At 45.2% G+C, this 26900-nt stretch overlaps 1 protein-coding gene across 1 annotated transcript in view; it reads left to right on the top strand.

Moving 5' to 3' along the window:
* SART1 (spliceosome associated factor 1, recruiter of U4/U6.U5 tri-snRNP) overlaps positions 1 to 26900 on the top strand; it is a 748174-nt gene that overhangs the window by 51535 nt on the left and 669739 nt on the right. The window contains exons 3-4 of the mRNA XM_069207847.1: positions 11860 to 11915; positions 15606 to 15732. Of these exons, the coding sequence (XP_069063948.1) occupies positions 11860 to 11915; positions 15606 to 15732 (183 nt within the window). The remainder of the gene's footprint in view (positions 1 to 11859; positions 11916 to 15605; positions 15733 to 26900) is intronic.

Raw genomic sequence — 26900 nt, 5'->3', positions numbered from 1 at the left:
AAGACATAGAGCTCATCGCTTACCATTAGTTGGCTTTAGTGTCACTCATTTGCCTACTTCTTATTTAATTGCTTGCTTTTTCCATTTTGTGGCTGTCCCTCCCCAAGAGCATTAACAGTTTACTTCTTTCCTGCCACTGCTTTTAGTGAACTACATATTTCTTTTGTGTTGAGCACTCCACAGGACTGTGTTTTTCAGCTGTCTTCCCTCTCTGATCAGTAAATAGACAAAAAAAAATTTGCCCAAGCAATTTTCTTTATAGTGCCGAAGGAGGGCAACTAAATATTAAGTTGAGTTTGTGTGATTACAATGAGTTTTGAAAGTGCTAACGAGGGATAGGTTTACCTACTCAGTTATACTGATTAATCATTTGACAATTGGATGATGATCATCCACAACAAGGCAATTCAATTGGGCAGTACCCCTATACAAAAAATACTTTTTCAAATACACAAATCAAATGAAGTAAGTTTATAAGTTTAATAGATTTGTATCAGAAAAACACAGTGTAAACATTAACAGAGGTTCAACAAACGTATAAGCACATAGTTCTGACAATGTAATGCCTACAATGCTTTGAAACTCTATTTGTTGAGAACATTTGTCAATATACTCAGACGTCCACTTGCTAACTCCAATGATGAAATGTTCTTTTTGGAACGAAGATAACAATTGTTGGGTTGGCAAAAGTAATCTTGGAGGTAAAACGAACTGTGCGTCGTCATTTCAATCTCATACGGGACCAATCCAAAAGACCATCCTCAGGATTATGGTACTTGTGTGCTGATGTAAAAAGATCCCACTCAAAATAATAAAAGCAGCATAAAAATTACAAGACTAACAAATGAATACTGATTCTACATATTACACCAGTAGTTCATGGATATCATTTCGTGGTCGCAGCTGCGACCCCTGACTTGCACTTTCCTTCACTTGGCATTGCCTTTGTTACCCCTGGCCTCAGAGGTGGCAAACTCAGTTCCAGGAATACAGTGGCAGCTTGTTCTTATGGATGTCAGCTGGGCTTCCACTCTTTGTTTTCTGTCAGTTTTTTTCTTTTTATCACACTAATAGCGAATAATATATTATTCACTATTAGTGTAATAAAAATAGAATACAATTAGCTAGAATATGCCCTTCCTTGGCACCTGAGGTAAGTAAAAATGCCTTTATATGTATGTTGTGTGCCTACTTGCAGGTGAAAGTGTGTTTATATAAGAGAGTGTAGGTAAGTGTGAATTTGTGTGCGTGTGTAAGAATGAGTGTGTGAGTTAAAGTGGAGATCACAGCACATATGATGTCACTTCCGCTACCCATGGATTCTGGTGAATTGACGTCCATGCTGTAGCTGCAAGAACAGACTAAACAGTACTATTCAGTTATATCACAAGAGAGAAACGAGCATTTACAATGTATCAGGTTTTGCGTTTGCTCATGTTAGAGCTGATCGCGTTGTAAACTCCTAACCCGACTTTTCACCTATCGGGCAAAAGTGCATTTATGTACATAACCCGAAAAAGTGAAATCAAGTACCTAAAGCGCTCGACTTCTGCCAAGCGAGATCGGGCTCGTAAATTAGAGAAAAAAAAGTCCACAAGCCTGATGGAAAACAGCAAGCCTCGCATGTTTTCTGTGCTTGGTCGCAGCGCTGGAGGAGGGCTAGCCACCGGAAAAGGCATGCCATATGCGTGCCTTCGACTAATGAAAGCAAGCAAATTTTATTAGGGAAGCCCACCAACCAATAAAAAACACTGATGTGAAGTTGACAGGGCTCCGAGCCCTTTTATAAATACAAAAGAGTCTCCCTGCGAAAAGCATGCACAAGCGCATGCAACACAGGCTCGACCCTAAAAAGCGGTAAACCGCGAAGATAGGTGACATATTCAAAAAGGGGGGGGGGGGGGGGGGGAGTATTTTCCACAACCTCTCCCGAGTAGATATAAACTGGTGAGTCCATGCAATTTAATAAAAAGTGGCAAACGGGACAAGTGAGAAATACTGTGATGTTCCCCAAAACCAAACGAGTTGAAAGAAACTGTTCCTAAACGGCTCGTGGTTGATTTAAAAGTGGCCCGGTGTGTCAGTGCATCTCTAATAAATCAGTCGATACCCAAGCTTTATACTAAATCGGTATTGAGTTGCTATTGATCTAGCAAACATTGATTCTGTCTCTCCATGTTTACCACATCATAACTTACTGTTATTTGTTATTATTGACAGCATTGTCTTCTTGCAATCATGATTTTGTTGACAACTGTAATAGGTGATTTGAAAAAATTGATGCAAAGCAAGGTCCATTACTATATGACATTGCTATACCAGTGATTTATTTTCTAAACAACATATTTAAAAATTCGGGTGTATATCTGTCTTCACATCATTATGACCAAGTCACACCAATAATGTCTTCTAACGTTCTTCCTGAAATTGTGGATTCCTATTTTGAATCGGGTTATCACTTGGAGATTGTGCTTTGTACCATACTTTCCATATCAGAATTCCTCTCCCAATATGGTTGACACTGGTCAGTGTTCTAGTGGTGCAGTTTTCATCAAGCAACCTTCCCAGGTTCAATCAAGTTAAGCACACGTCTGGGTCTGATTATCTTCCCCCAAGATGGTGGTCATAAGTTACCAGTCTAGTAATAGAGCACATAAATAGCAACTTCCAGTGTTTGGTATTGCTATTGGGAGTGTACCGACCTCCAGTACCTCTAGCTTAAAGCGACGGCATGCAAATAAGTCTGCCAGATAAGGTGACCATTGATTCTCTTACCTTTTTAGTTGTTCTGTGTGTGGTAAATGTCATCTGCTTTGTTTTTCCGTGTTTTAGAATAGTGAGTCATCCACAATCTTTTTAACCAGATATGAGCATAATTTGGCAGCTGTGTACGTGTGACACCAGTAAGTTGTTTAGTGTTGCTCTTTCACTCCGCTTGACTTGAAATTTGTGACCTGTACATATAGATTTTTAACAATGCGTCTCCATGCGCATTCTCGCCAGGCTCATTTAGAAAGAACTCATCAAGTGCAATAGGTTTCATTATGCTGAGAGTCCTCCATTGGAACAATTCTACATTTATAATCTAGTTTATTTCACTTTTTGGAACCAGTTTTATGATTGACACGCACAGACTATGCGTCCTTATACGTGCCCTCCCTATGTTAATTAAAGACCAATATTTCATGGCTGTTTTACTTTGATTTTTCAGGTTTGGGCGATACTACACTTATTTTTATTTATTTTTTATTTTATTTAAACATGTGCATTCGACTTCCTCCTCATCTGAGAGTTTGTCTTTAAACTGATTAGAAAAGGTCAGTGCTTATGTACCAGAAGACCTAACTAGGACATTTTCACATAGAGTGCTACATTTTGAGTCCGGCTGACTTAGTGCTGTAATGTTGAAGTCGGAGATTTTCTACTGATACATTTTGCTATTGTTCTAAATGTCTGTATATTTTTTGGATTAACATATACAGGCATCTAGTGATGCTGGGTGCGCTATTATGAAACACACAATAAAGTGGTGTTGCACCATTACAATTTTGGTTAATTATTTGATGGGCTTTGATTGACTTATTACAGATGCGCTGACATACCTAGCCACTTTTGATTCAGCTGCGAGCCAGTGTTGTGTATTCTTGGAAAGTATCCTCTTTCTTGACATGGTTACCCCCATTTTCTGTGTGTTGTCAGTGTGTTTGACTGTGTTTACTGGGATCATGCTAGCCAGGACCCCAGTGATTATTCTCTCTTCCTTCTAACTTGGTAACTGTACCATTTTCACCCCGCATTTGTCATACTGGTGACCTCATGTAAGCCCCTAGAGTATGGTACCCAGGGTATTGGGGTGCCAGGGGATCCCCATGGACTGCAGCATGTATTATGCCACCCATAGGGAGCCGATGCAAAGTGTTCTGCGGTCTGCCATTGCAGCTTGCGTGAAAGGGTGCATGCACCCTTTTTCACCTTAGGTCACTGCACCAGGTCACTATAATTCACCCCTATGCAGGCCCTCCTAGCACAGCGGCAGGATGCAATTACCTGTGTATGAGAGAACCCTACACTAGTAGAGATGCCCCTACGGACTCCTGAGCCATTTTCATGGACTTCGTGAATGCGGGGACCCCATTTTATACCTGTACTGGACATAGGTCACTGCCTATGTCCAGCCACATATTGGTAACTCCGAACCTAGGCATTTTGGTATCAAACATGTCAGAATCATACCCAAATACTGTTGCTAGTATTGGAAGTATGATTCCATGCCCTCTGGGGGCTTCCTGGAGAACCACCAGCATTACTCCTACCAGTCTTCCAGGGTTTTTCAGGCAGCTGCAGCTGCCACCACCCCTTTGACAGGGTTCTGCCCTCCTGCTGCTTGAACAGCTCAAGCCCAGGAAGGCAGAACAAAGGATTTCCTTTGGGTGAGAGGTGTAACACTCTCTCCCTTTGGAAATAGGTGTTACATGGTTTGGAAGGGGTAGCCTCCCCAAGACATTGGTATACTTTGAAGGGCACATTTGGTGCCCTCTGTGCATAAACCAGTCTACACTGGTTCAGGGACCTCCAGTTCCTGCTGTGGCGCACAACTGGACAATGGGAAGGGGGTGACTTCCTCCCCTGTTCATCACCACCCCAGGGGTGGTGCCCAGAGCTATTACAGAGGTCCCCTGGGTTCTACCGTCTTGAATCAAAGGTTGGCAGGGACCTCTGGGAGCATATGAGTGGCCAGGTGAGGCAGGTGACGTCAGAGACTTCTCTTGATAGGTGGTCACCAGGCTAGGTGTCCAATCCCCTTTCACGGCTATTTAGGGTCTCTCTCTTGGATGGGTCCTCAGATTTGGCTTGCAAGATTCCAGCAGGACTCCTCTACAACCTTACTTAAACTACTAGCCACTGGAACCGCGACTGGACCCTCCAGGAACCGACAGTCTGCATCAACAAAGAAGACTCTTCTTGCAACATGGTTTCCATGGCCCCTTACAGCTTCTGCAACATTTTCCCGGCTGTGCATCCTCTGAGGGTGGCAAGTCTTCAGTCTGCACGAGAAGGAAGAAGAAATCTCCCTTGGAGTAAAGGAGTCACTCCCCTGCATCCGCAGGCACCTACTGATGGGTGGGGGGGGTCATTGGTGAAGGGGGGGGTTGGTAAGGGGGTGGTCCTGTGTTCGCATTCTATTATTTTAGTATATGGTTCGGGCTCCCCCTAGGGTTACTATTGTCTAAGTGCATTTGCACTGTTTTCTAACCTTTTCTATGCCTATTACTATTTACTAGTGTATATAGTTGGTGTATTATCTACCTCCTATTGGAGGGTTGCCCTTCTAGTACTTGTGGTATTGTGTGACCAAACAAAAGTACCTTTATTTTTGTACAACTGAGTGTTTTCTTTCATGTGTGTAAGTGCTGTGCGACAACAGTGGTATTTCATGAGCTTTGCATGTCTCGTAGATAAACCTCTAGAGAGCCTGGCTTATAGACACTGCCTACACTACGCTAATAGGGGATACTTGGACCTGGCATAGGGTGTGAGAGTACCTTAGGTACCCACCATACACCCCCGGCCAGCTTCCTACATTGGTGGTGCAGCAGTGGGATAAGCACTTGCAATTGCCTTATCACTCTGTCACTTGGGACTTTTTCACAGGTAAGACCGCTTACTAGCTAGGGGTCTCCACTGTACCTAGTAACAGGAAGACAGTCTCTTCGGTTTGGGTAAGAGAAGGGTTTAGGTATAGCTCTTAGTCCAAGCTTCTTTCTGAAGACTTAGAGTAGTTAGGGATCCTACACCACTCCAACTAGCGGACACGTCTTCAGCACGCAGCTCAGGTCATGGAGTCTCCTTATGAGGAAATGACCTTCCAGGAGCTTAGGGACTTGTGTGCAGAAATAAAGCTGAAGGCCAGGAGAAATGCCAACAAGACTCTGCTTCTAGGCCTGCTCCTCCAGGATGACCAGGAACATGCTGGTAGCCATGGGGTGGGGGGGGGGAGGGAGGAGGAGGCTCTGCAGTGCTAGAGAAAGAAAATATAGCTACTGAGGTGGGTCAGGACACACCCAGGGAGGACCAAGCAAAGTCTAGGTGTACCCACAGTCCTACTAGGAGCACTGTCAGTAGTGTAAGGGGGGGCTGATTGGTGCCATAACAGTAGGTCCACCTTTGTCCGTAGAGGACTCGTTCAGATGGTGTCTCAGTATCTGAGGGGACCCACTGTACAATTCAAGGGGACGATTCTTTAGATAGGGAACTCTGGCAACTGAGACTGGAGGAGGCATATATATATATATATATATATATACCCACCCCAAAGTGGCAACATCTTTGGCTTAAGGGAACCTAGGGTCAAGGAGGACTCTTTTGGTTCCAGAAACCTAAGTAAGGATTTGGTCTCACCACTGAACAGTGCAGAATCAAGTTCAGGGATACCATGAAAGAGTCCTGAGGATTTGGTTGATATTGTGGATTGCTCTGTGAAGGCTTTGGAAGGCTGGTTACATGGTAGCAAAGTCAGTGACTATGAGGGCATGTATAACCTAAATCTGAGAAAGCATATCTTGAATAATTGTGTGTCTGATTTGTTACACCGGTACTTGGTTGACTCGGATCTGACCTTTTACCAAGAATTGGGAAAGAAGGCAGACAAATGGGTCAGAACAAGACTGAGCAGAAAAGCTCACACAGGGGTTGACTAAGACAATAAAAAGGAAGCAGGTAAGTCTCAGGACAAGGGTGGGGACAAAGACAAAAGAAAAGAGTCTTCATCAGGCCAACAAAATTCCTCTGGGGTGGGTCCAAAACCTCTTCCTCTTCTTCTCATAACAAGAAGCCTTGGTGCTAATGTTTACAAAAACATAGGCCAGGAGACAGCTCCTGTCCTAGGAAAAGCACCAAACCACCCACCATTACAACCCCCACATCTACCACTAGTACCCCTAGTAATAGCAGTAGTGGTGGTTCAGGTAGCAGTAACCAATCCAAGGGTGTAGCTGGGCTCACGTTAGGAAGTGTAGTGGGGGCTGGTGTAGTCAGGGAGACTACAGAGGCTGTTTTAGTCTCTGATGGGGGGTGGGGGGCATTGATCTTGCTGCCTGTCTCCTTAACATGGGTAAGTACAGGCAGGTGCCCGTAATAAATGGTAATCAGGCAGAGGTCTACAGGTGCCAGTGTCACTATGATGACTGAAAAACTGGTGTGTCCCCTGAGCAAAACCTACTTGGTCACCAGTACCAAGTGACTTGACGCTTATAATACTCATAATAAAACTCTGGCAGTTGTTGATTTTCGGAGGGGGGGGGGGTTACTTGTCCTAAGAAATTTGTTGTGTCCACTCACCTACCTGTAGAGTGTCTACTAGAGAATGACTTGTAGACTTCAGCTTGGGCTGAAGTGGAGTTGGAGGCCCATACAGCAATGCTGGGCATCCCAGGGCATATTTTTGCTTTAACTAAGACACAGGCCAAAAAGAGCAGGGATACTTGGAGCCTGAAATAATGGCCCAAGAGGTTCGTAAAGTGAGGGTAGAAAGGGGAAAAAGATGCCCCCTACCCACCCTCCAGTGAGGGTTATCCCTTTGAGGAGGAGGAACCCACCCCCTTGGCAGAACCTACACCTAAAGAGTTGAGAGCTGACGCAGCGGAACTCTTAGGTGGGCCTGCCAGGGAGGAATTCAGTATGGCACAGAAAACCTGTCCTACACTGTAAGGGTGAAGGCTGCAATCTGCCCTTCAGAAAGCAGGGGATGTCAGTGGCACCCACAAGATGTATTGGGAGGATAACCTCTTATTCTCAGATCGAAGGGATCCCAAACCTGGTGCCACCAGGAGATTGGTAGTAACTCTACAGTATAAAGAATTTTTGTTGACCCTTGCCCATGACATTCCCCTGGCAGGTCACTTAGGGGCAAAGCAAGACTTTGGGACACGCTTGTCCCTCACTTTCACTGGCCCCATGTGTCTTAGAATACGAAGGAGTTTTGTCGCTCCAAGCCAGGGCAAGACAGATGGCACCCCAAAGGCCGCCCCTAATTCCACTACCAGTGGTTTGGGGGTGGGGGGGGTTGGGGTTCCCTCTGGGAGGGCTGGAGTGGATATTGTTGGCCCCCTAGACCCGCCCACAGCCTCTGGAAAAAGATTCATACTGGTGGACCTTTCCACCAGGTATCCAGAGGCTATTCCTCTAAGTACCTTTATTTTTGTACAACTGAGTGTTTTCTTTCATGTGTGTAAGTGCTGTGTCACGTCAGTGGTTTTGCATGAGCTTTGCGTGTCTCCTAGATAATCCTTGGCTGCTCATCTACAGCTACCTCTGGAGAGCCTGGCTTCTAGACACTGCCTACCCCACACTAATAGGGGATACCTGGATCTGGTATAGGGTGTACGTACCTTAGGCACCCACCACACACCAGGCCAGCTTCCTACACGTATACACTTTGGTCTTGCCTGGAACATATTAGTAAGTGGCCTTTAGGAACAATTTCCTTCTTTTACCTTGTTTGGCTTTGGGGAACATTAGTGTCTTTCTCACTTGTGGCATGTTTACTGCTTTTTATTAAATTGCTTGGACTCGCCAATTTATATCTACACTCGGAGGTTGTGTAAAATACTTTGCCCCCCCCCCCAATCCCTTTTTGTATTTCTGTCACTTCTCTTCGCAGTTGCCTTTCTTTTTCTCCCCTGGATTTTTTTAATCTGGTGATGGTTCTCTCTTACATAGTTCATATGACTAAAGAACTGTACTATTTTGTCTGTTCTTACAACTACAGGTGTAGTGTGTAGCATCAGTATTCATTTTTTTGTCTTAAAATGTTTATGTACCTTGTATTGTTTAGAGCGGGGTCTTTTTACATCGACGCACAAGTATCATAGTCCTGAAGATGGTCACTTGGATTGTTCCCACATGAGACCGAAACGTTTTACCACCCAACAATTGTTATCTGTAGTCAAAGAAGGACATTTTCTCTTTGGAGTTAGCAAGCGACATTTGAGTACATTGAAACATGTTCTCAACAATTACTATTTTTGAAGCATTCTAGGCATTACATTGTCAATCTACTAAGTGTTTAAGTATGTCAAACCCACATTAATGTTAAAATTGTTTTCTTAATACAAAACTATATTAAGCATATACACCTGTCTATTTTTTTTTTTATATTTGTTGAATGAAGTTCTTGCAGTGTTACTGGTGAACATCATCCAATTAGTATAATTACTCCGCTATACTGATTAATCATAATCAAATCCCTTGTTTGCACTTACATTATACATCACTTTTTAGGCACACTTGTGCGTGGTGCTTTGGCCTACAGAACGATAGGGGGTGACACATCTTAGGTTATTATTATGAGTATTCATTATGGTAATATTATTGGTATTGTTTATTAATGTTAACAGTGGTAACATTATTATTCATTCCATGCTGCGCAGCTTTGGAGTGCTGCAAACTATCGCTAAAAACCATGGGCAAAATCACTGGGTCCCAAAATCGAGACTTATTGACTTTTGACATTGCTTAAATTTTCTACTGTTTTGACAGATTACCTTCTCGATATAGTTTTTCTTACATTTACGAAATAGAATATAGTTTATAGTGAATCTACATCTTTAATTGACAGTGACCCAGTATCATACAATTTGGGTATGAAATTGAGGGTGAATTTGTAGCTTGGCTGAAATGCTGGTTTGTCTGAAACATTTTCATGATTTTTGAATGTTGATTGTCTATATAGATTTAACAAAAGTGTCATGTCAAATAAAGGGAGAGAACTCCTGGGTTCTGAACATTTGGTTTATATATATCCTGATGTTCCACTGAGCTACATGCCCTCCTCGAGACGGAGAGCCAGAAATTGCTAAAGGCAGAAATCTGAATGTTTGTCGAGTTTAAGCAAACACAGTTTATTTTGTTGTAGCCGGTTTGTGTCTGACCTGCTTCTGGTTGATAAGGGAAGGCATGTGCTAAGTAGGTTATCTGCAGATGTGGTTATAGTCAGAGACTATTTCAGTGTCTCATTAGATATGATTGTGTAATTAGATTTGTTGCTCATCTAACCCCATGTGCTGGCAGATTTGGTTTTTGGTGACTATCCAGGAGCATGTTATATTGCCTCCGCATTCATCAAGACTTTTACTTTACCCACTGAACTATCATATTGCAGAGACCAGCCAGTGTCCATGTTGTCGGGTAAAGGACCAGGATTTCCAGTAGTACTAAAGGGGCTACTCAGCTGATTTAACTAAATCCAGCAGTGATCGTGATTTAATTTCCCTGAGAGCCTGCTGCAATGCCTTTTCTTACATATTCAGGCAATTATTAGTATCTTGTCAAATATCACTGCTGTGCTCTGGCCACAATACGTTATCACTTTGATAATCAAGTTACTCTGTAAATTCTGTGGGACATTGTATCTGAATTTCAACACACAATGTAACAAAGAAAATAAGGCTCAATATCTTCAGTGTCCAGAAAGAAGAATGGCTTTTATTTTCAGTTAAACGTAAGGTCGATTCAGAAGGTTATAACTTGTTCTTGAGTTGAAAAGGTTAGCACGGCTAGTGCCTGGAGCAGCTAGGCACTAGCCTTACTATAACATTAGCTCACTGGCCGAAGTTATCCTTTTAGAATTGTACACAAGTCCAGATAGATCTATGGAAATTACTAGTTCTATCTCTTACCAGGTCTTTCCCTGCAGCAGGTTCTGGATTGTGCCATACATGTGAAGTACTCCTAAATCAAGTCCTTTTTTGGTCCAGCTTTGGCTACTGGCCTCTACATTCAGTAATCCTCAGCAACTGAGTTTCCTCCATCAGAAAATACAGTTTCCACAAGTACCTAAGACTGAGGATCCACCTGGAGGAAGTCTCTGGTGCAGTTCTGAGGTCCTGTGTTGGCAGTTAATTCTAATGCAGGTTCTAGTCACTGGGGTCCTCCATGGCACTGTAAACTTTAGGGGGTTATATTGCCGAATTTATTATTTTTTGGTTTCAAGTTTCAAATGGCGAGGTTGCTGCTAGGAGCTGGACACCCACTGAGAACTGTGGTTTAACCTGTTATACTGAGAACTGGATTAGATTTAAGTTCTTACCTAGTAGTTAAAATGTCAGTATCTTCAGAATTGTATAGGTTAGAAAGACCGTTCCATGATTAAAAAATAACTATTTCCAGCTAACATGATGGTTTCATACATATCAGATGGCACATGAACCATGCCCTCGACTTTATGGAACTATAAGAAGGTCACAACTAGTATCTTGTGTTATGGTATTTATAAAAAGGGAAGGACAGCAGACCTCTTCCCCAAAAGAGGTACAGATAAAATAACTTTTGCTAGTTGACTCTGTTTGTTTCAACCTTTTCCAGTTAACGGGCAGCTTAGGTTGAGTGGATAATAGAATTGGGTACACTTTGGAGGACCCCCCACACACAACCCATTGTCATTTTGGCATACATTTGATTCTAAACAATAAAGGAAAATGGGACTCGTTCAGGGAACCTTTACGATTGTCATGACCGAGCAGGACAGCAAAACATACATTTTATTTTCAGTTGTTGCCTTTTAACTACCACCATGTTGTGGTGCAAGAGATGACAGTGAAAATATAATATGATCCTTGCATGTGCTCCAGAAGTGAACATGCTTAATAGGGGACTTCTGGGCTCAAAGGAAAATACAGGAGGAATAAGGAACCTGGTCAGGTAAAAAAGATGTAGACCTCAGAAAATGACCAGGTCTGTAATTGAAGAATAAACAGAGGTGGGTTAAAAGAAAATTCTGAAAAATTATATTGAACTGGCATGTTTCTTTCCACATTGTAAAGAGGTTTTCAGGCCTCAATCTTTCTTCTGTTCTTTCCGCAGCAAGTTACGAGCAAAGCTTGGCTTAAAACCTCTGGAATTAAACACAGTGAAACAAGGTGAGGCTTTGTTTGATGTGTATATTGCTGTTTGCATCCTGCGAAGCTTTTCACACTCTTAATCGTTCTTCCTTTGCATTGTTTTTGTTTTCCTCCTCTGATCTCTTGCCTAATACAGTTGTTTAAATAAAAATTAGAGAACAGTTAATTATTTCTCTAGTAGTCATCGTTCATAAATTAACATACTTGATTGAAATCTTGTGCATCATCAGCCTGCCATTTCTCAATAAGAAATACTAAAAAAAGAATTGTAGTTCAGATGGACCATGGCTCGGATTGAGCAATAATAAGAATGACGCCCATTAGCTACGCAGCTTGTTATGCAGTGACATTCAGTTGTAAATTTTATTTAGATACATCTTGTGAGGAAATGGGGTGTATTAAATGGTGTGGTTATGCAACCGCATAGTATAATACTCTTAGCAACCATTTTAGGGCCAGTAGGTTTTGTTTGCCAAACCTTTAGCTCAGCCCTGGGTAGCTGTAGCTCTGAGCAGGAAGGCTTACACAAAGAAACAAATGTCAACAATTTTAACAGTACCAAAACAATAGAAGAAATCACTCAAAATATTCATAAAAATAGACTATTTTAGACACCATAAAGGAAAAGATCCACTTTAGAGTTTCAGAGATTTAGAATTTAAAAGGTATAGTAAATCAGAACATTTCACTCAACCACGAACAATCCTTGACAAATTCAAGAATTTTGACAGAAACTTTGGCTAGTTCTATTGCAGTTTGGTAGAGTTACTTTGGGTGACTAACTCTGACTGGGAGCTAGTCAGGGGGACAAGCAAAGTCCTCAGAAACTGTTACCTCAGCAAGTGAAAGTCTTTGGTCAGTTCCAGGACTTTTTATCCTTTGCTGTGGTTTCCAATGATAGAAGTACAGTCTCTGCTGGACTAGCAGTCGCTCGGTATCACAGTCACAGCCAGATCCTTCCTTCTGTGGTAAATCTTCTTCTGGGAATCCAAGCTGTACACCACTGTGTCGCTTGGGTCCTGCAGACTTGCGTGCAATCTTGAGTGTCCGGTCCTGGTCTATAGTCCTGCACGGCAGCAGTTGGTAGCGATACGGAGATTCTGAACTACCAACTTGACCCAACAGGCTTCTGTTCTGCTTTCTTGCTCTTATCTCATAACCAAGCTTACAGAACCTCTCTGGAATGCACTTCTGAGTTTAAAGAAGACATTTATTGTTATTAATTCTCCACCACGAGGTTCCTGAGAGACGAAATTAGTAGATTGGAAGCAAACGTTCAAAAGTAGTCGCCGCAATGGAAGCAAAATATATCAAAGTACTTCTCAGTTGCAATGTACACAGCAAATAGATGGGATTATATTATAGCATAACTTCAAACAAAGCATAAAAGTCAAAATTCATCACCGTATGGGCAAGGCTGTAGGGCCTATATTCGGCTTCATCTTTCTGGGGTCTGCAAGTTGATGACTCAGGTCAACTGTGAGAAAGCGATTTTCTACCCAAACGAAGACAGGCAACTGACATCTAGTTCCGGTCTGAAGTCAAAGCAGATTCAATCTACCCCTGCTGTAGCCCAGAGTCATCCTTAAAAGCAAACTCAGTGTAAGAACCGAAGAAACCTGGAGAGTGGCCAATTCTCCCGAGCTCCTCGTTCTCAGACTGGATTACGAGGTAAACACAAAATCTACGTGCTCTTATCAGCTAAGGTCTGGTGTGAAGAAAACAGCTTGGTCCATCTTGTGGAAAAACACAGCTCATCTGCAATGTCTCGACTGCAATGTCTAACCCCACGTTAAAGCCAATAGGCAGCTAACCTAAATATCATATGTAATGTCTAATGTCATGTCAAAGCCAATAGGCAGCTAAACTGAATACAGAATGTAATGTCTAATGCCATGTCAAAGCCAATAGGCAGCTAAACTGAATACAAGATGTAATGGCTAATGCCATGTCAAAGCCAATAGGCAGCTAAACTGAACAAAACATATAATGTGCTACTGGTGAACATTGAGCAACTAATATGCGCAGTGGTGAAACACAAAGTCATTGGTCAAACACCATTAATAGCATCACAGCTTCTTTAGCAGTTGTGTCCTGTGCTGCAAACAGGAGATCAGCCAACAGACTCTTGGAGTCTTTCTTTGACTGGTCTTTGGAGACAACTCCTTCACTAGCCGGACACAGCAGGCACAGTCCCTTTTTCCTTTGCTATCCACAGGTTTTGCAGGTGCAGTTGCCACCGGTACAACCGGACAGTTCTTCTTTCCTTTTTTCTTTTCAGTCAAGATCGGAGGTTTGGGTGCCCTTTTTATGCTTAGAAAGTGCCCTCGGGATAGAAACTGTCGGAAGCCAGCGGGCTAGTAGGTTCCATTTCTCCTGATGACCACTTCGGGGAAGTGAGGCATCTGGCTGTCCTGGATGCACCATTCTACTCACTCCTAACAAGACAAAAGCCCTCTCTAGGTGTTGAGCTCCGTAGCCTGACTCAAGGGTGTGGCTACGAAGGGAGCTGTATGCCCCTGGAAAACCGGTTTGGCTATTGGTTTCACCATCCCTGTCCCAGCCTGTCTACCGAAACAGTGGCAATGGAGCAACAATGATTCGTTGGTGTCATTCAAGGAAAAAAATAAACATTTAGTAGGCTAAATAACCTTGTACCATGCATACAAACATGAAGAAAGAAAAAAAAAGCTAAGAAATCACCCATATCATAACGAAAATTATGAATTTATCTTTAGAATAATCTACAAAAGAACATACAGTGAAATACAAATCAAACATAGTGCCAAGTGTCCAAGCCAAAATAAAAGTGTAAACACATTCCAATAAGAAAGGAAAACGACTAGTGGCTTAATAACAAACAATTCATGGAATTTAGAACTTTTTGTCGGGGGAAAAAGTTCAGCAAGTCAGAGTTTGTTTGTTGTCCATGTCGACAATGTTTCATCCCCCCAATAACCAATACGCAGTTCGCATCGGGACTAGAAGGTAGTCTGTGTACCCCAAAATAAAAGGGTTAATCCAACAAGAGAAAATAAAGAAATACGAGTGTAAGGTGGTAGAAGACACATGCATGTTTCGGGGAAATGATTGAATGAAGTACTCATTCAGAGGAGTAACCCCTGAGTGAAAGCGCTATCTCCCTGAGGCCCTCATATAGCAAAAAGGTAGTCCAGTAGCTCTAACAAGAAGTGTTCGTACACTGACCGTGTTGCTGTGCTGTCTGCTTGATTGTTAGGAGCAGCTTTCTCCTTATTGTTGGAGCTACTTGACTACATTTTTGCTATACGGAAGTGCCATTGCAGAGCTTAAGGCTGCACAAGCTATCCTATGTGTGCCGTAGTCCCCTGAAAAGTTTCTGATTTGATGTTTGAAGATTTTCTTTAAAAGGATTCTCTTTCTCGCAACATGTGGTGGAAAATCTGAGATATGAAAACCTATTAAGCTAAACAAACTAAGGAGCCTCTCCACTTCATTGACTGTTCGATCATAAAATGAGATTGATGGACTGCACTGCATTCAATTTTAAATTAGCATTGTCTGTCAGCGATGTTTTAATATTTCCAGCTTAACGGATGATTCGTATTTTGAGCCTATGAATTTGTGGCATTGGTGAAGTGTAGCTATAGGTTTTCTGAAGTGTTGTTATATATTTGAGTAACTGAACATTGTAATGTCTTTCCTGTGGTCATTCTTCCTTCTCAAAAGAAAGTGGCAGTAAAGAAGACCCAGTGGCTGCTGAGGTGATCAATCCCATTGCTCTAAGGCAGCGAGAGGAGCTACGTGAGAAATTGGCTGCAGCAAAAGAAAAACGTCTTTTGAACCAAAAACTTGGGTAGGTGATGAACAGTGAAACCAGTTCTAAGCATCTTCTTTTTATATTTTTCCTTTTTTTTAATTTATTTTTTACTTCCATTCTTTTTTATTTTATTTTCTGTTTTTCCCCTCCTCCCTTAAGTTCTACTTTTGCTGCTTCCTAGTCTACAACATCATGTGAGGCTTCTATAATAGCTTCTACAAAGACAAAGCTGTTATTGTGAATGTTTAAATGGAACCACTGTCCAGTGGTTCCCAAACGTTTGTGACCAGCAGCTCCCTTGAACTATTAGCCTTTGGCATCAGCTCCCCACTATGTTAATTTTTTTTGGTGGGTGTCGGATATAAGCTCGGCCTCAAGAATACTTCCAGTTTTTTCCCTGAAAATAATTGTGATGAAGCTGATTAAGGTATTCTAATCATAGATGTAACAAAATCAAAATACAACAAGTGTTCAAAGAAAAACTTTCATTAGTTAAGTCAGAAATAATACTCAGTGGGGTCTGCATGTGGAATTCTTAAAACGATTTTTTTATTTAAAAAAAATAAAAATACCTTTGGCATGTTGGAGGAGAAGGCATTTTTTCTGTTGTTGGTAATTAAAGTGAGGGAAGAGGGTGCGTTACATTTTGCAGAGTCCTGTTGCACAAATCCCATGTGTAAATGTACTGATTTTGCCAATCTTAGAATGGCAGAATAGTGAGTGACTGTCTGAGGATTAAGATGTATAGTCTGCAAATTATTCTAAGATCTTACAACAGTCTAAGCCTCTGAGCTACCTTAATGTATTCTAAGCAGGGATAAGCCACTGGCCTGTGATTTTGTTAGAGCTGCAGCGCACAAACACCATTGGGATGGCAGGATCTCACTGCGAAGGTGGGAACGAGCTTACATCAGAAACCAATTACGTGCTGTGTGATGGCAGGCACATGGAAATGTGAAACACACTAGTTCTATAGTATGGGCTCAACATGAGAAAAATACAACTACTATGGATTTATACAAACCGCATTTAAGTGTATCTGGACCAGTTTAACTTTCTGGTCACATTTACTCATAAATTATGATAGATGGCTGACCCACACATACAGTTTAGTAACAACCAGGGATACATTGGGGTTCTCTGGTCACACTCTGGCACATAGATAACTCGATCACACAGATTATCGTCAAAGATGGCTTAAACACATTCACTCAGGACAGCTAGGTCACATATAATAGGACTACTGGACAGACACGTTCAGTGGAGCAGCCTGGTCAAAAACAAGAGGGCCAGCAGGGTGACAAACTTGTACTCGCTCTCTCTCTTGCTCGCTCGCTCTCTCTCTTGCACTCTCATGCCCTCGGTCTCTGTCTCGTGCGCTCGGTCTCTGTCTCGTGCGCTCGGTCTCTGTCTCGTGCGCTCGGTCTCTGTCTCGTGCGCTCGGTCTCTGTCTCGTGCGCTCGGTCTCTGTCTCGTGCGCTCGGTCTCTGTCTCGTGCGCTCGGTCTCTGTCTCGTGCGCTCGGTCCCTGTCTCGTGCGCTCGGTCCCTCCCTCTCTCTTTCTCCCTCCCTCTCTCTTTCTCCCTCCCTCTCTCTTTCTCCCTCCCTCTCTCTTTCTCCCTCCCCCTCTCTTTCTCCCTCCCTCCCTCTCTTTCTCCCTCCCTCCCTCTCTTTCTCCCTCCCTCCCTCTCTCTTTCTCCCTCCCTCTCTTTCTCCCTCCCTCCCTCTTTCTCCCTCCCTCTCTTTCTCCCTCTTTCTCTCTCTCTCTCTTTCTCTCTCTCTCTTTCTCCCTCTCTCTTTCTCTCTCTCTCTTTCTCTCTCTCTCTTTCTCTCTCCCTCCTTCTCTCTCCCTCCCCTCTCCCTTTCGCCCTCCCTCCCTCTCTCTTTCGCCCTCCCGCCCTCCCTCCCTCCCTCTTTTGCCCTCCCTCCCTCCCTCGCCCTCCCTCCCTCCCTCCCTCTCTTTTGCCCTCCCTCCCTCTCTTTTGCCCTCCCTCCCTCTCTTTTGCCCTCCCTCCCTCTCTTTTGCCCTCCCTCCCTCTCTTTCGCCCTCCCTCCCTCTTTTGCCCTCCCTCCCTCTCTTTCGCCCTCCCTCCCTCCCTCTCTCTTTTGCCCTCCCTCCCTCCCTCCCTCTCTTTTGCCCTCCCTCCCTCCCTCCCTCTCTCTTTTGCCCTCCCTCCCTCCCTCCCTCTCTCTTTTGCCCTCCCTCGCCCGCCCTCCCTCCCTTTCGCCCTCCCTCCCTCCCTTTCGCCCTTCCTCTCGCTCTCCCTCCCTCCCCCTCTTTCACCCTCTTGCCCTCCCTCCCTCGCCCTCCCTCCCTCCCTCTTTCGCCCTCCTGCCCTCCCTCCCTCTTTCGCCCTCCCTCCCTCCCTCCCTCTTTTGCCCTCCCTCCCTCCCTCTTTTGCCCTCCCTCCCTCTCTTTTGCCCTCCCTCCCTCCCTCTCTTTCGCCCTCCCTGTCTTTTGCCCTCCCTCCCTCCTTCCCTCCCTCTTTTGCCCTCCCTCCCTCCTTCCCTCCCTCTTTTGCCCTCCCTCCCTCCCTCTTTTGCCCTCCCTCCCTCCCTCTTTTGCCCTCCCTCCCTCTCTCTTTTGCCCTCCCTCCCTCTCTCTTTCGCCCTCCCTCCCTCCCTCTCTTTCGCCCTCCCTCCCTCTCTTTCGCCCTCCCTCCCTCCCTCTCTCTTTCGCCCTCCCTCCCTCCCTCCCTCTTTCGCCCTCCCTCCCTCCCTCTCTTTCGCCCTCCCTCCCTCCCTCTTTCGCCCTCCCTCCCTCCCTCTCTTTCGCCCTCCCTCTCTCTTTCGCCCTCCCTCCCTCTTTCGCCCTCCCTCCTTCCCTCCCTCTTTCGCCCTCCCTCCTTCCCTCCCTCTTTCGCCCTCCCTCCCTCCTTCTCTTTCACCCTCCCTCCCTCTCTCTTTCGCCCTCCCTCCCTCTCTCTTTCGCCCTCCCTCCCTCTCTCTTTCGCCCTCCCTCTCTTTTGCCCTCCCTCACTCCCTCTCTTTCGCCCTCCCTCCCTGCCTTTCGCCCTCCCTCCCTCCCTGCCTTTCGCCCTCCCTCCCTCCCTGCCTTTCGCCCTCCCTCCCGCCCTCCCTCTCTTTCGCACTCCCTCTCTTTCGTCTCCCTCCCTCTTTCGCTCTCTCTCCCTCTTTCGTCTCCCTCCCTCTTTCGCTCTCTCTCCCTCTTTCGTCTCCCTCCCTCTTTCGCTCTCTCTCCCTCTTTCGTCTCCCTCCCTCTTTCGCTCTCTCTCCCTCTCTCCATGCTTACCTTCTGCAAGCTGCTCTCTGAGGGACACATTGGATGCAGGATTAGCTCTAGTATTTGAAGTACCCAAGACATTCTCTTGGTTCAATTGGGAGCTGAGCTAGACTGGTCTACTCACATGGAGCATATGCTTATCTGGCAACTCCTCAAACAGCACCTCCCTGCTCCTACGTTACTGACAACTTTTCCAGCCTATCCTGCTATGGATGTTGCTATCTTCCACCGGAAGTGAGCTATGCCATATGTCGAAACAGGCAGCCCAGAGCAGCCAGAACTTGTGTGTCAGATGTGCCAGGACTGAACAGTTGCTCAGTCGATTCATCATTGTGGTCCTGGGATTGAATAGTCTATAACGCTTTTCTGTTTCATTGCCACAGAGCAGTTAGTTGCATGGTTGGATCAGGGTGTGGTGTAAGTACAGGACCAGCTTTGTGCCTCATGTCCACAGATTGGACAGGAAGTGTTCATGATGCCATGCAGGTTCAGGGCTAGTAGGTCATTACTACAGTGTTGGTTCTTTCATGGATTCACATGCTTGAATCATTCAAGGTCGTCGAGATGGAAGTCCCACTGTACCTTGGAAAAGCAATGCAATATTAGGTATAAGGTTAGAAAGGCTTAGGCCGTTCAGTTTAGTAACATATCATAGTACTAATCCAAAAAGAGACCAGACCTAAGTTTCAGCCAATCAGGCTGCACCACTGTGTGGAACAAGTCCCTCAGAATCTGCTCTTACATCACTGTCAACGCTTGGCATATAAGCTCTATATAGCTACTGAAACATGTTTTAGATTGCATCTGCGTTAACCATAAAGCGGCTAAATAAGAAGTCCTTCTTTTACGCTAATTCCATGTCCTGCACAGGATATATAAGGTGACTTGTAGTTCAAAATCGCCTCCACCTCTTCAAATAGCTGGTCGATCTCCTCAAAAGGTTTATGAGAATTCCCTTTGGTTTTGATAGCTAGTTTAAGAGGACGTTTCTTCAGTTTTTTCCGATCAGACAGAGGGTCCAAGGAGTCAACAGCTTTCCTCTTCCCCATAATGCCAGTAAAACGCTACTAACACAAGGCCAAACAGAGAAAATTGGTGGTTTAAACTTACATAATAATTGTGACCATGAAGTAGGAGAGTAGGTCCAGCCCAGCCTCGATCAGCCGAAGACGGGCATAGACGGGCCCGTCCCGCGTCCTTTGTAGTTCCCGGTGAGCTGTGGGCTGTCCTGGGCTGGAGCGTTGCCCAGCAACTAAGTAACAAGCGTGTCCCACGAGGGGCGCATCCTTTGTAGTTCCCGGTGGGCTGTGGGCTGTCCTGGGCTGGAGCGTTGCCCAGCAACAAAGTAACAAGCGCGTCCCGCGAGGGGCGCGTCCTTTGTAGTTCCCGGTGAGCTGTGGGCTGGAGTGTTGCCCAGCAACGAAGTAACAAGCGTGTCCCGCGAGGGGTGTGACCTTTGTAGTTTCCGGTGAGCTGATGGCTGTCCAGGGCTGGAGCCTTTGCCCAGCAACAAAGTAATTGTATGTTTTGTGTAGGTTTTTGCTTCTTTCTCTTTTAATGAGTTTTCTGCCTCTTTTGCGGGGCCTGGCTGCATCACCCCCAGAGCTCCCTTCAGTCCTCTGTCTCGGCCTGAAGCTGTGTAAGGGGCTGGGGGCTGGTGTTTGTGTCTCCTACATGAAACGCAGGTGAAATAACAGAATTCCGGGCTCCTTGTTACCTTTTCAGTTTCCAACGAGGCCCAAACAAAGGCTCCTTTTCGTCCTCCGGCGACTGCACAGTGGGCAACAAAGGCCCCCCACCTCCGAAAATCGCTCCAAGGATCCAAGACTTTTTTTTAAAAAAAAGGACGGATGACCAAGTGTCAACCTCCGCTCTGGTCAATAGCAGAGTGGTTTCACCAATAAACCATACCACTACTTCCTCCCCTCACCAAGGCTTATTGACTACGGTTAGTGATCCTTTATCCAGACATGGGTCCTACCTAGTAGTAGAAGAGGGAAGTACACCTATCCCAGTTATTCCTTTGAGTCCTGTGGAAAGTTATCCCAAATATAGCCTGCAGAAACCGGTTTGAGATCCTGGCTGTGGAGGACGAAACACCGAGGGCCTTTGAACCCTCTATAGTTGACCATATTAAAGAGAGAACCTCCAGCACTCTCGCCCCTACTTCTTTCTTCTTTGATGCATTCCTCTACTGAGCCCAATACATTATTCAGTCCCTGGTGTTACATTTGGCTAAAGTCTTGCAGGAAAAGTCAGTATGTGGATGCAAATGCTACCCAAGAGATGGAGGGGCAAAAGGTGTTCATACAGTACCTGACTCAAATTTAACTACCTGGTCCGTACTAGGGGGCCAAGACAAAGATCAACAAAAGCCAATGGCATTCAGGGCTGGCCCCAATGTGAATACAATACGCCCTGCCGATATTTTTACACAAAAGCTGACAGGAACAAAAACTGTAATTGCTCGTCACCAACGGTTACCCCCCAACTCTCTCAAACCATTTGCCAATTAGGAGGCATAAAGCAACTTATCCCTTTCCACGCAAGGGGGCCTGTGTTCCTTCCAGTGTTAGCAGGCTATCTGCTTCGGCATCTTCCTTTAGCCCCAATTGCGATACTCCTACTCAGAAAGTCCCTTGTGGCTTAGTGACCGTGCCAAATGCTCAAGGCATCAAGTCCAGGCCAACTACTCTCTTCCTGAAACAAGTTCCGAAGCTGAAACCGGGGCTCATTGAGGATCACGAGTCAATGGTCAATAAGGTTACTCACTGGCTACGACACCAACGGAACTGTCTATCGGTTATACGTTCAGATATCCACAAAGTTAAAAGGTGGAGCCCTCCGGGGCTGAAGCACGATGTAATTTCAATTGAGTTTCATGATAGATCTCTAGTTGAGAGCCTTATTTCATTTAATGAACATACCCGCTTTTATATGGAACGAAGAAAGGCATGTATAACTCTAGAGTCAGCACTATAGGACGAAGGTCAGGTTTCAGCCAAAAGCCATTCCAGCTGCAACATTGCACGTGATCATCCCGGGGGTGGTGATTCCAATGAGACTAACCCTGTATGATTGGCAACTGCTCAGGAAGTAACCCAAGGGGATAACCCAGTGGAACCATTCTTGATAGATCCCGAGGTGATTATTACTAATGAGACAATCCTGGAGAAGACCTACCTACAGACACCCAGTGCTGCCTCTGATAGGAAAGGTTTATCAATAATGACATGGAATATAGCCGGCCTTGGGAGGAAATTAGATGATACTGATTGGTGTTTATACATAAACTCCCATGACATATGCCTTTGTCAAGAAACATGGGCTGAGGAGAAGATCATCATAGATGGGTTTCTTTCCTTTAATTTGGCAGCACAACCTTCTACAAAGGCAACAGGGCGAGCTAAAGGGGGTCTCTTGATGTTACTAAACAAAAAAGTACATTGTGAATACAAGATTCTAACATTTGATTGTCCAGATTTTATGGGGTTACAAATTACGTTCCAACAGAGTTTTGATTTAATTCTTATCAATGTTTATGCTCGATCTGTTTCTCGAGGGACAGAATCTCAGATTTTAAATCAGTTGCTTGACTTTTTAGATACGTTACAACCAACATCACATTTGATAATAGTAGGGGACGTCAATTGTACATTTGAACCTTCTGTATTACTAAAAGGCTTAACAGAGGACGAAGACCAAACATGGGGAATTGCACAGTTGTCCAGTGTAGGAAGTTGGCTCTGTATGTGCTATTTCAAAGTAAGGAATAGCATGCACAGAGTCCAAGGGTTCCCCTTAGAGGTAAAATAGTGGTAAAAATAGATAATACTAATGCTCTATTTTGTGGTAGTGTGGTCGAGCAGTAGGCTTATCCAAGGAGTAGTGTTAAGCATTTGTTGTACATACACATAGACAATAAATGAGGTACACACACTCAGGGACAAATCCAGCCAATAGGTTTTGTATAGAAAAATATCTTTTCTTAGTTTATTTTAAGAACCACAGGTTCAAATTTAACATGTAATATCTTGTTTGAAAGGTATTGCAGGTAAGTACATTAGGAACTTTGAATCATTTCAATTGCATGTATACTTTTCCAGTTATTCACAAATAGCTATTTCAAAAGTGGACACAGTGCAATTTTCACAGTTCCTGGGGGAGGTAAGTATTTGTTAGTTTTACCAGGTAAGTACGACACTTACAGGGTTCAGTTCTTGGTCCAAGGTAGCCCACCGTTGGGGGTTCAGAGCAACCCCAAAGTTACCACACCAGCAGCTCAGGGCCGGTCAGGTGCAGAGTTCAAAGTGGTGCCCAAAACGCATAGGCTCCAATGGAGAGAAGGGGGTGCCCCGGTTCCAGTCTGCCAGCAGGTAAGTACCCGTGTCTTCGGAGGGCAGACCAGGGGGGTTTTGTAGGGCACCGGGGGGGACACAAGCCCACACAGAAATTTCACCCTCAGCGGCGCGGGGGCGGCCGGGTGCAGTGTTAGAACAAGCATCGGGTTCGCAATGGAAGTCAATGAGAGATCAAGGGATCTCTTCAGCGCTGCAGGCAGGCAAGGGGGGGCTTCCTCGGGGAAACCTCCACTTGGGCAAGGGAGAGGGACTCCTGGGGGTCACTTCTGCAGTGAAAGTCCGGTCCTTCAGGTCCTGGGGGCTGCGGGTGCAGGGTCTTTTCCAGGCGTCGGGACTTAGGTTTCAGAGAGTCGCGGTCAGGGGAAGCCTCGGGATTCCCTCTGCAGGCGGCGCTGTGGGGGCTCAGGGGGGACAGGTTTTGGTACTCACAGTCGTAGAGTAGTCCGGGGGTCCTCCCTGAGGTGTTGGTTCTCCACCAGCCGAGTCGGGGTCGCCGGGTGCAGTGTTGCAAGTCTCACGCTTCTTGCGGGGAGATTGCAGGGTTCTTTAAAGCTGCTCCTTTGGATAAAGTTGCAGTCTTTTTGGAGCAGGTCCGCTGTCCTCAGGAGTTTCTTGTCGTCGTCGAAGTAGGGCAGTCCTCAGAGGATGCAGAGGTCGCTGGTCCCTTTGGAAGGCGTCGCTGGAGCAGCGACAGGAAGGCAGGAGACAGGCCGGTGAGTTTCTGGAGCCAAGGCAGTTGTTGTCTTCTGGTCTTCCTCTGCAGGGGTTTTCAGCTAGGCAGTCCTTCTTGTTGTTGTTGCAGGAATCTGAATTCTTAGGTTCAGGGAAGCCCTTAAATACTAAATTTAAGGGCGTGTTTAGGTCTGGGGGGTTAGTAGCCAATGGCTACTAGCCCTGAGGGTGGGTACACCCTCTTTGTGCCTCCTCCCAAGGGGAGGGGGTCACATCCCTAATCCTATTGGGGGAATCCTCCATCTGCAAGATGGAGGATTTCTAAAAGTTAGTCACCTCAGCTCAGGACACCTTAGGGGCTGTCCTGACTGGCCAGTGACTCCTCCTTGTGTTTCTCATTATCTCTCCTGGACTTGCCGCCAAAAGTGGGGGCTGGGTCCAGGAGGCGGGCATCTCCACTAGCTGGAGTGCCCTGGGGCATTGTAACACGAAGCTTAAGCCTTTGAAGCTCACTGCTAGGTGTTACAGTTCCTGCAGGGGGGAGGTGTGAAGCACCTCCACCCAGAGCAGGCTTTGTTTCTGTCCTCAGAGAGCACAAAGGCTCTCACCGCATGAGGTCAGACACTCGTCTCTCAGCAGCAGGCTGGCACAGACCAGTCAGTCCTGCACTGAACAATTGGGTAAAATACAGGGGGTATCTCTAAGATGCCCTCTGTGTGCATTTTTTAATAAATCCAACACTGGCATCAGTGTGGGTTTATTATTCTGAGAAGTTTGATACTAAACTTCCCAGTATTCAGTGTAGCCATTATGGAGCTGTGGAGTTCGTTTTTGACAGACTCCCAGCCCATATACTCTTATGGCTACCCTGCACTTACAATGTCTAAGGTTTTGCTTAGACACTGTAGGGGCATAGTGCTCATGCACATATGCCCTCACCTGTGGTATAGTGCACCCTGCCTTAGGGCTGTAAGGCCTACTAGAGGGGTGACTTACCTATGCCACAGGCAGTGGGAGGTTGGCATGGCACCCTGAGGGGAGTGCCATGTCGACTTAGTCATTTTCTCCCCATCAGCACACACAAGCTGGCAAGCAGTGTGTCTGTGCTGAGTGAGGGGTCCCTAGGGTGGCATAAGACATGCTGCAGCCCTTAGAGACCTTCCCTGGCATCAGGGCCCTTGGTACCAGGGGTACCAGTTACAAGGGACTTACCTAGGTGCCAGGGTTGTGCCAATTGTGGAAACAATGGTACATTTTAGGTGAAAGAACACTGGTGCTGGGGCCTGGTTAGCAGGGTCCCAGCACACTTCTCAGTCAAGTCCGCATCAGTATCAGGCAAAAAGTGGGGGGTAACTGCAACAGGGAGCCATTTCTTTACATCCAGTGATCATTTCTTTCCTAATTCTTGTGTAGCCTCCCAGCTGGCCTCTCTTTGTTTGAAGCATGGCCTTAGGGCCTGCAATGGACGTATGCCTTCCGATTTGGATACTGCTCCCACCTTCAAGCGAGGCACATCCACTAGTGTAATAGACTATTTTTTAGTGGATGTAAGATTGTGGCCCCTCCTGAGAGATATGAAGGTGGATGTAAGAAGTGAAAGTGATCATTATCCCTTGCTACTTTCCATCTCAGGGGACGTTTTTGGCAGAACTTCAAATAACCAAGTTACTATTGTCCCCACTCCTATTTTGAACACCCGGTCCACGAAGATCAGGTGGCTGAGGGTGTAGTCGAATCCTTATTTGTTGCGTGAGATCTATTCAGTTTTTATTGACAATTTGGCCCCATACCATAACTGTGATTTTAATGCCATCCCACTTTTATCTATACACGAACACATGGTCACTAGATTGCAAAGCATCTTTTATAGGAAGGTTGGAGTAAGACAGCAAGGAGGCACCTCGGCTAATAATTTATGGTTTGACGAATCCTGCCATAGGGCCAAGACAGGATTAAAAAATGCCATCATTAAAGGGAATTCCGGGGAGATACAATTAGCCAGACACATCTATAAGGAATCCATCCTTCGAGCTATAAAAACTTGGGAAGAAACAATCTGGCAGGAGCTGTTGGTTGCCACACAATCTAACAACAATAAGTTGTTTTGGGACTTGTTGAGTAAGAGAGGGAAAGAGGGTAGAACCAGCCCAAGATATCATCTTCAACCAGAAAAATGGGTTGAACACTTCTCAAGCCTCTATGATAAAATTGATACTCCCGTGATTCCCGCTAGCAGGGAAATGGGGCAAGATCCACTCTCCACCTTGGATGCAACCCACAGCCTTATTCCAACAGAAGGGGGTTTACAGATTGCTGAGGGCCCCATCCTTTTATCCATGGAAGAAACTGCAGAGGCTATCCGCTCGCTAAAATCTGGGAAAGCACCTGGCCCAAATAAAATTCCGGGGGATCTTTATTCATCCGAGCCAGTTATTTGGACCTGGTATATCAACACACTTTCCAATAAAATTTCTGAAGGGGGGCAGATCCCTACGACATGGAAGGGTGCTGAAATTATTCCCATCCACAAAAAGGGTCACGTAAACCTCCCAAATAATTTTAGGCCGATCAGTCTCATAGACAACCTCCAAAAGATATTTGCCAAACAACTTCTAGGTAGATTTACTAACTGGGCCACGGACCATCAGATCCTTTCTTCATTCCAAGCAGGGTTTCGGTCTAGGATTAGTACAGTGGGCCAGGTCTTTAGGCTGGCCGTGCTGTATTGGAAATATACAGCTCTTGCAAAACAGCCGTTATATATCGCCTTTGTTGACTTGAGATCAGCCTTCGATCTGGTTCCAAGGGAGAAGCTATGGGAGGTGTTATACAGAATAGGGACCCCAGCTAATATAATCCAACTTTTGAAGAGACTGCATAAAGACACCTATGCGCAAGTGCGGTGGGGTAACTCTGGTGAACTAACAG

This window comes from Pleurodeles waltl, chromosome 9, assembly GCF_031143425.1.
Source record: "Pleurodeles waltl isolate 20211129_DDA chromosome 9, aPleWal1.hap1.20221129, whole genome shotgun sequence".
In the NCBI taxonomy this organism is placed as follows: domain Eukaryota; kingdom Metazoa; phylum Chordata; class Amphibia; order Caudata; family Salamandridae; genus Pleurodeles; species Pleurodeles waltl.
Note: the sequence above shows the minus strand (reverse complement) of the source record. Positions and strands in the feature narration are given on the sequence as shown.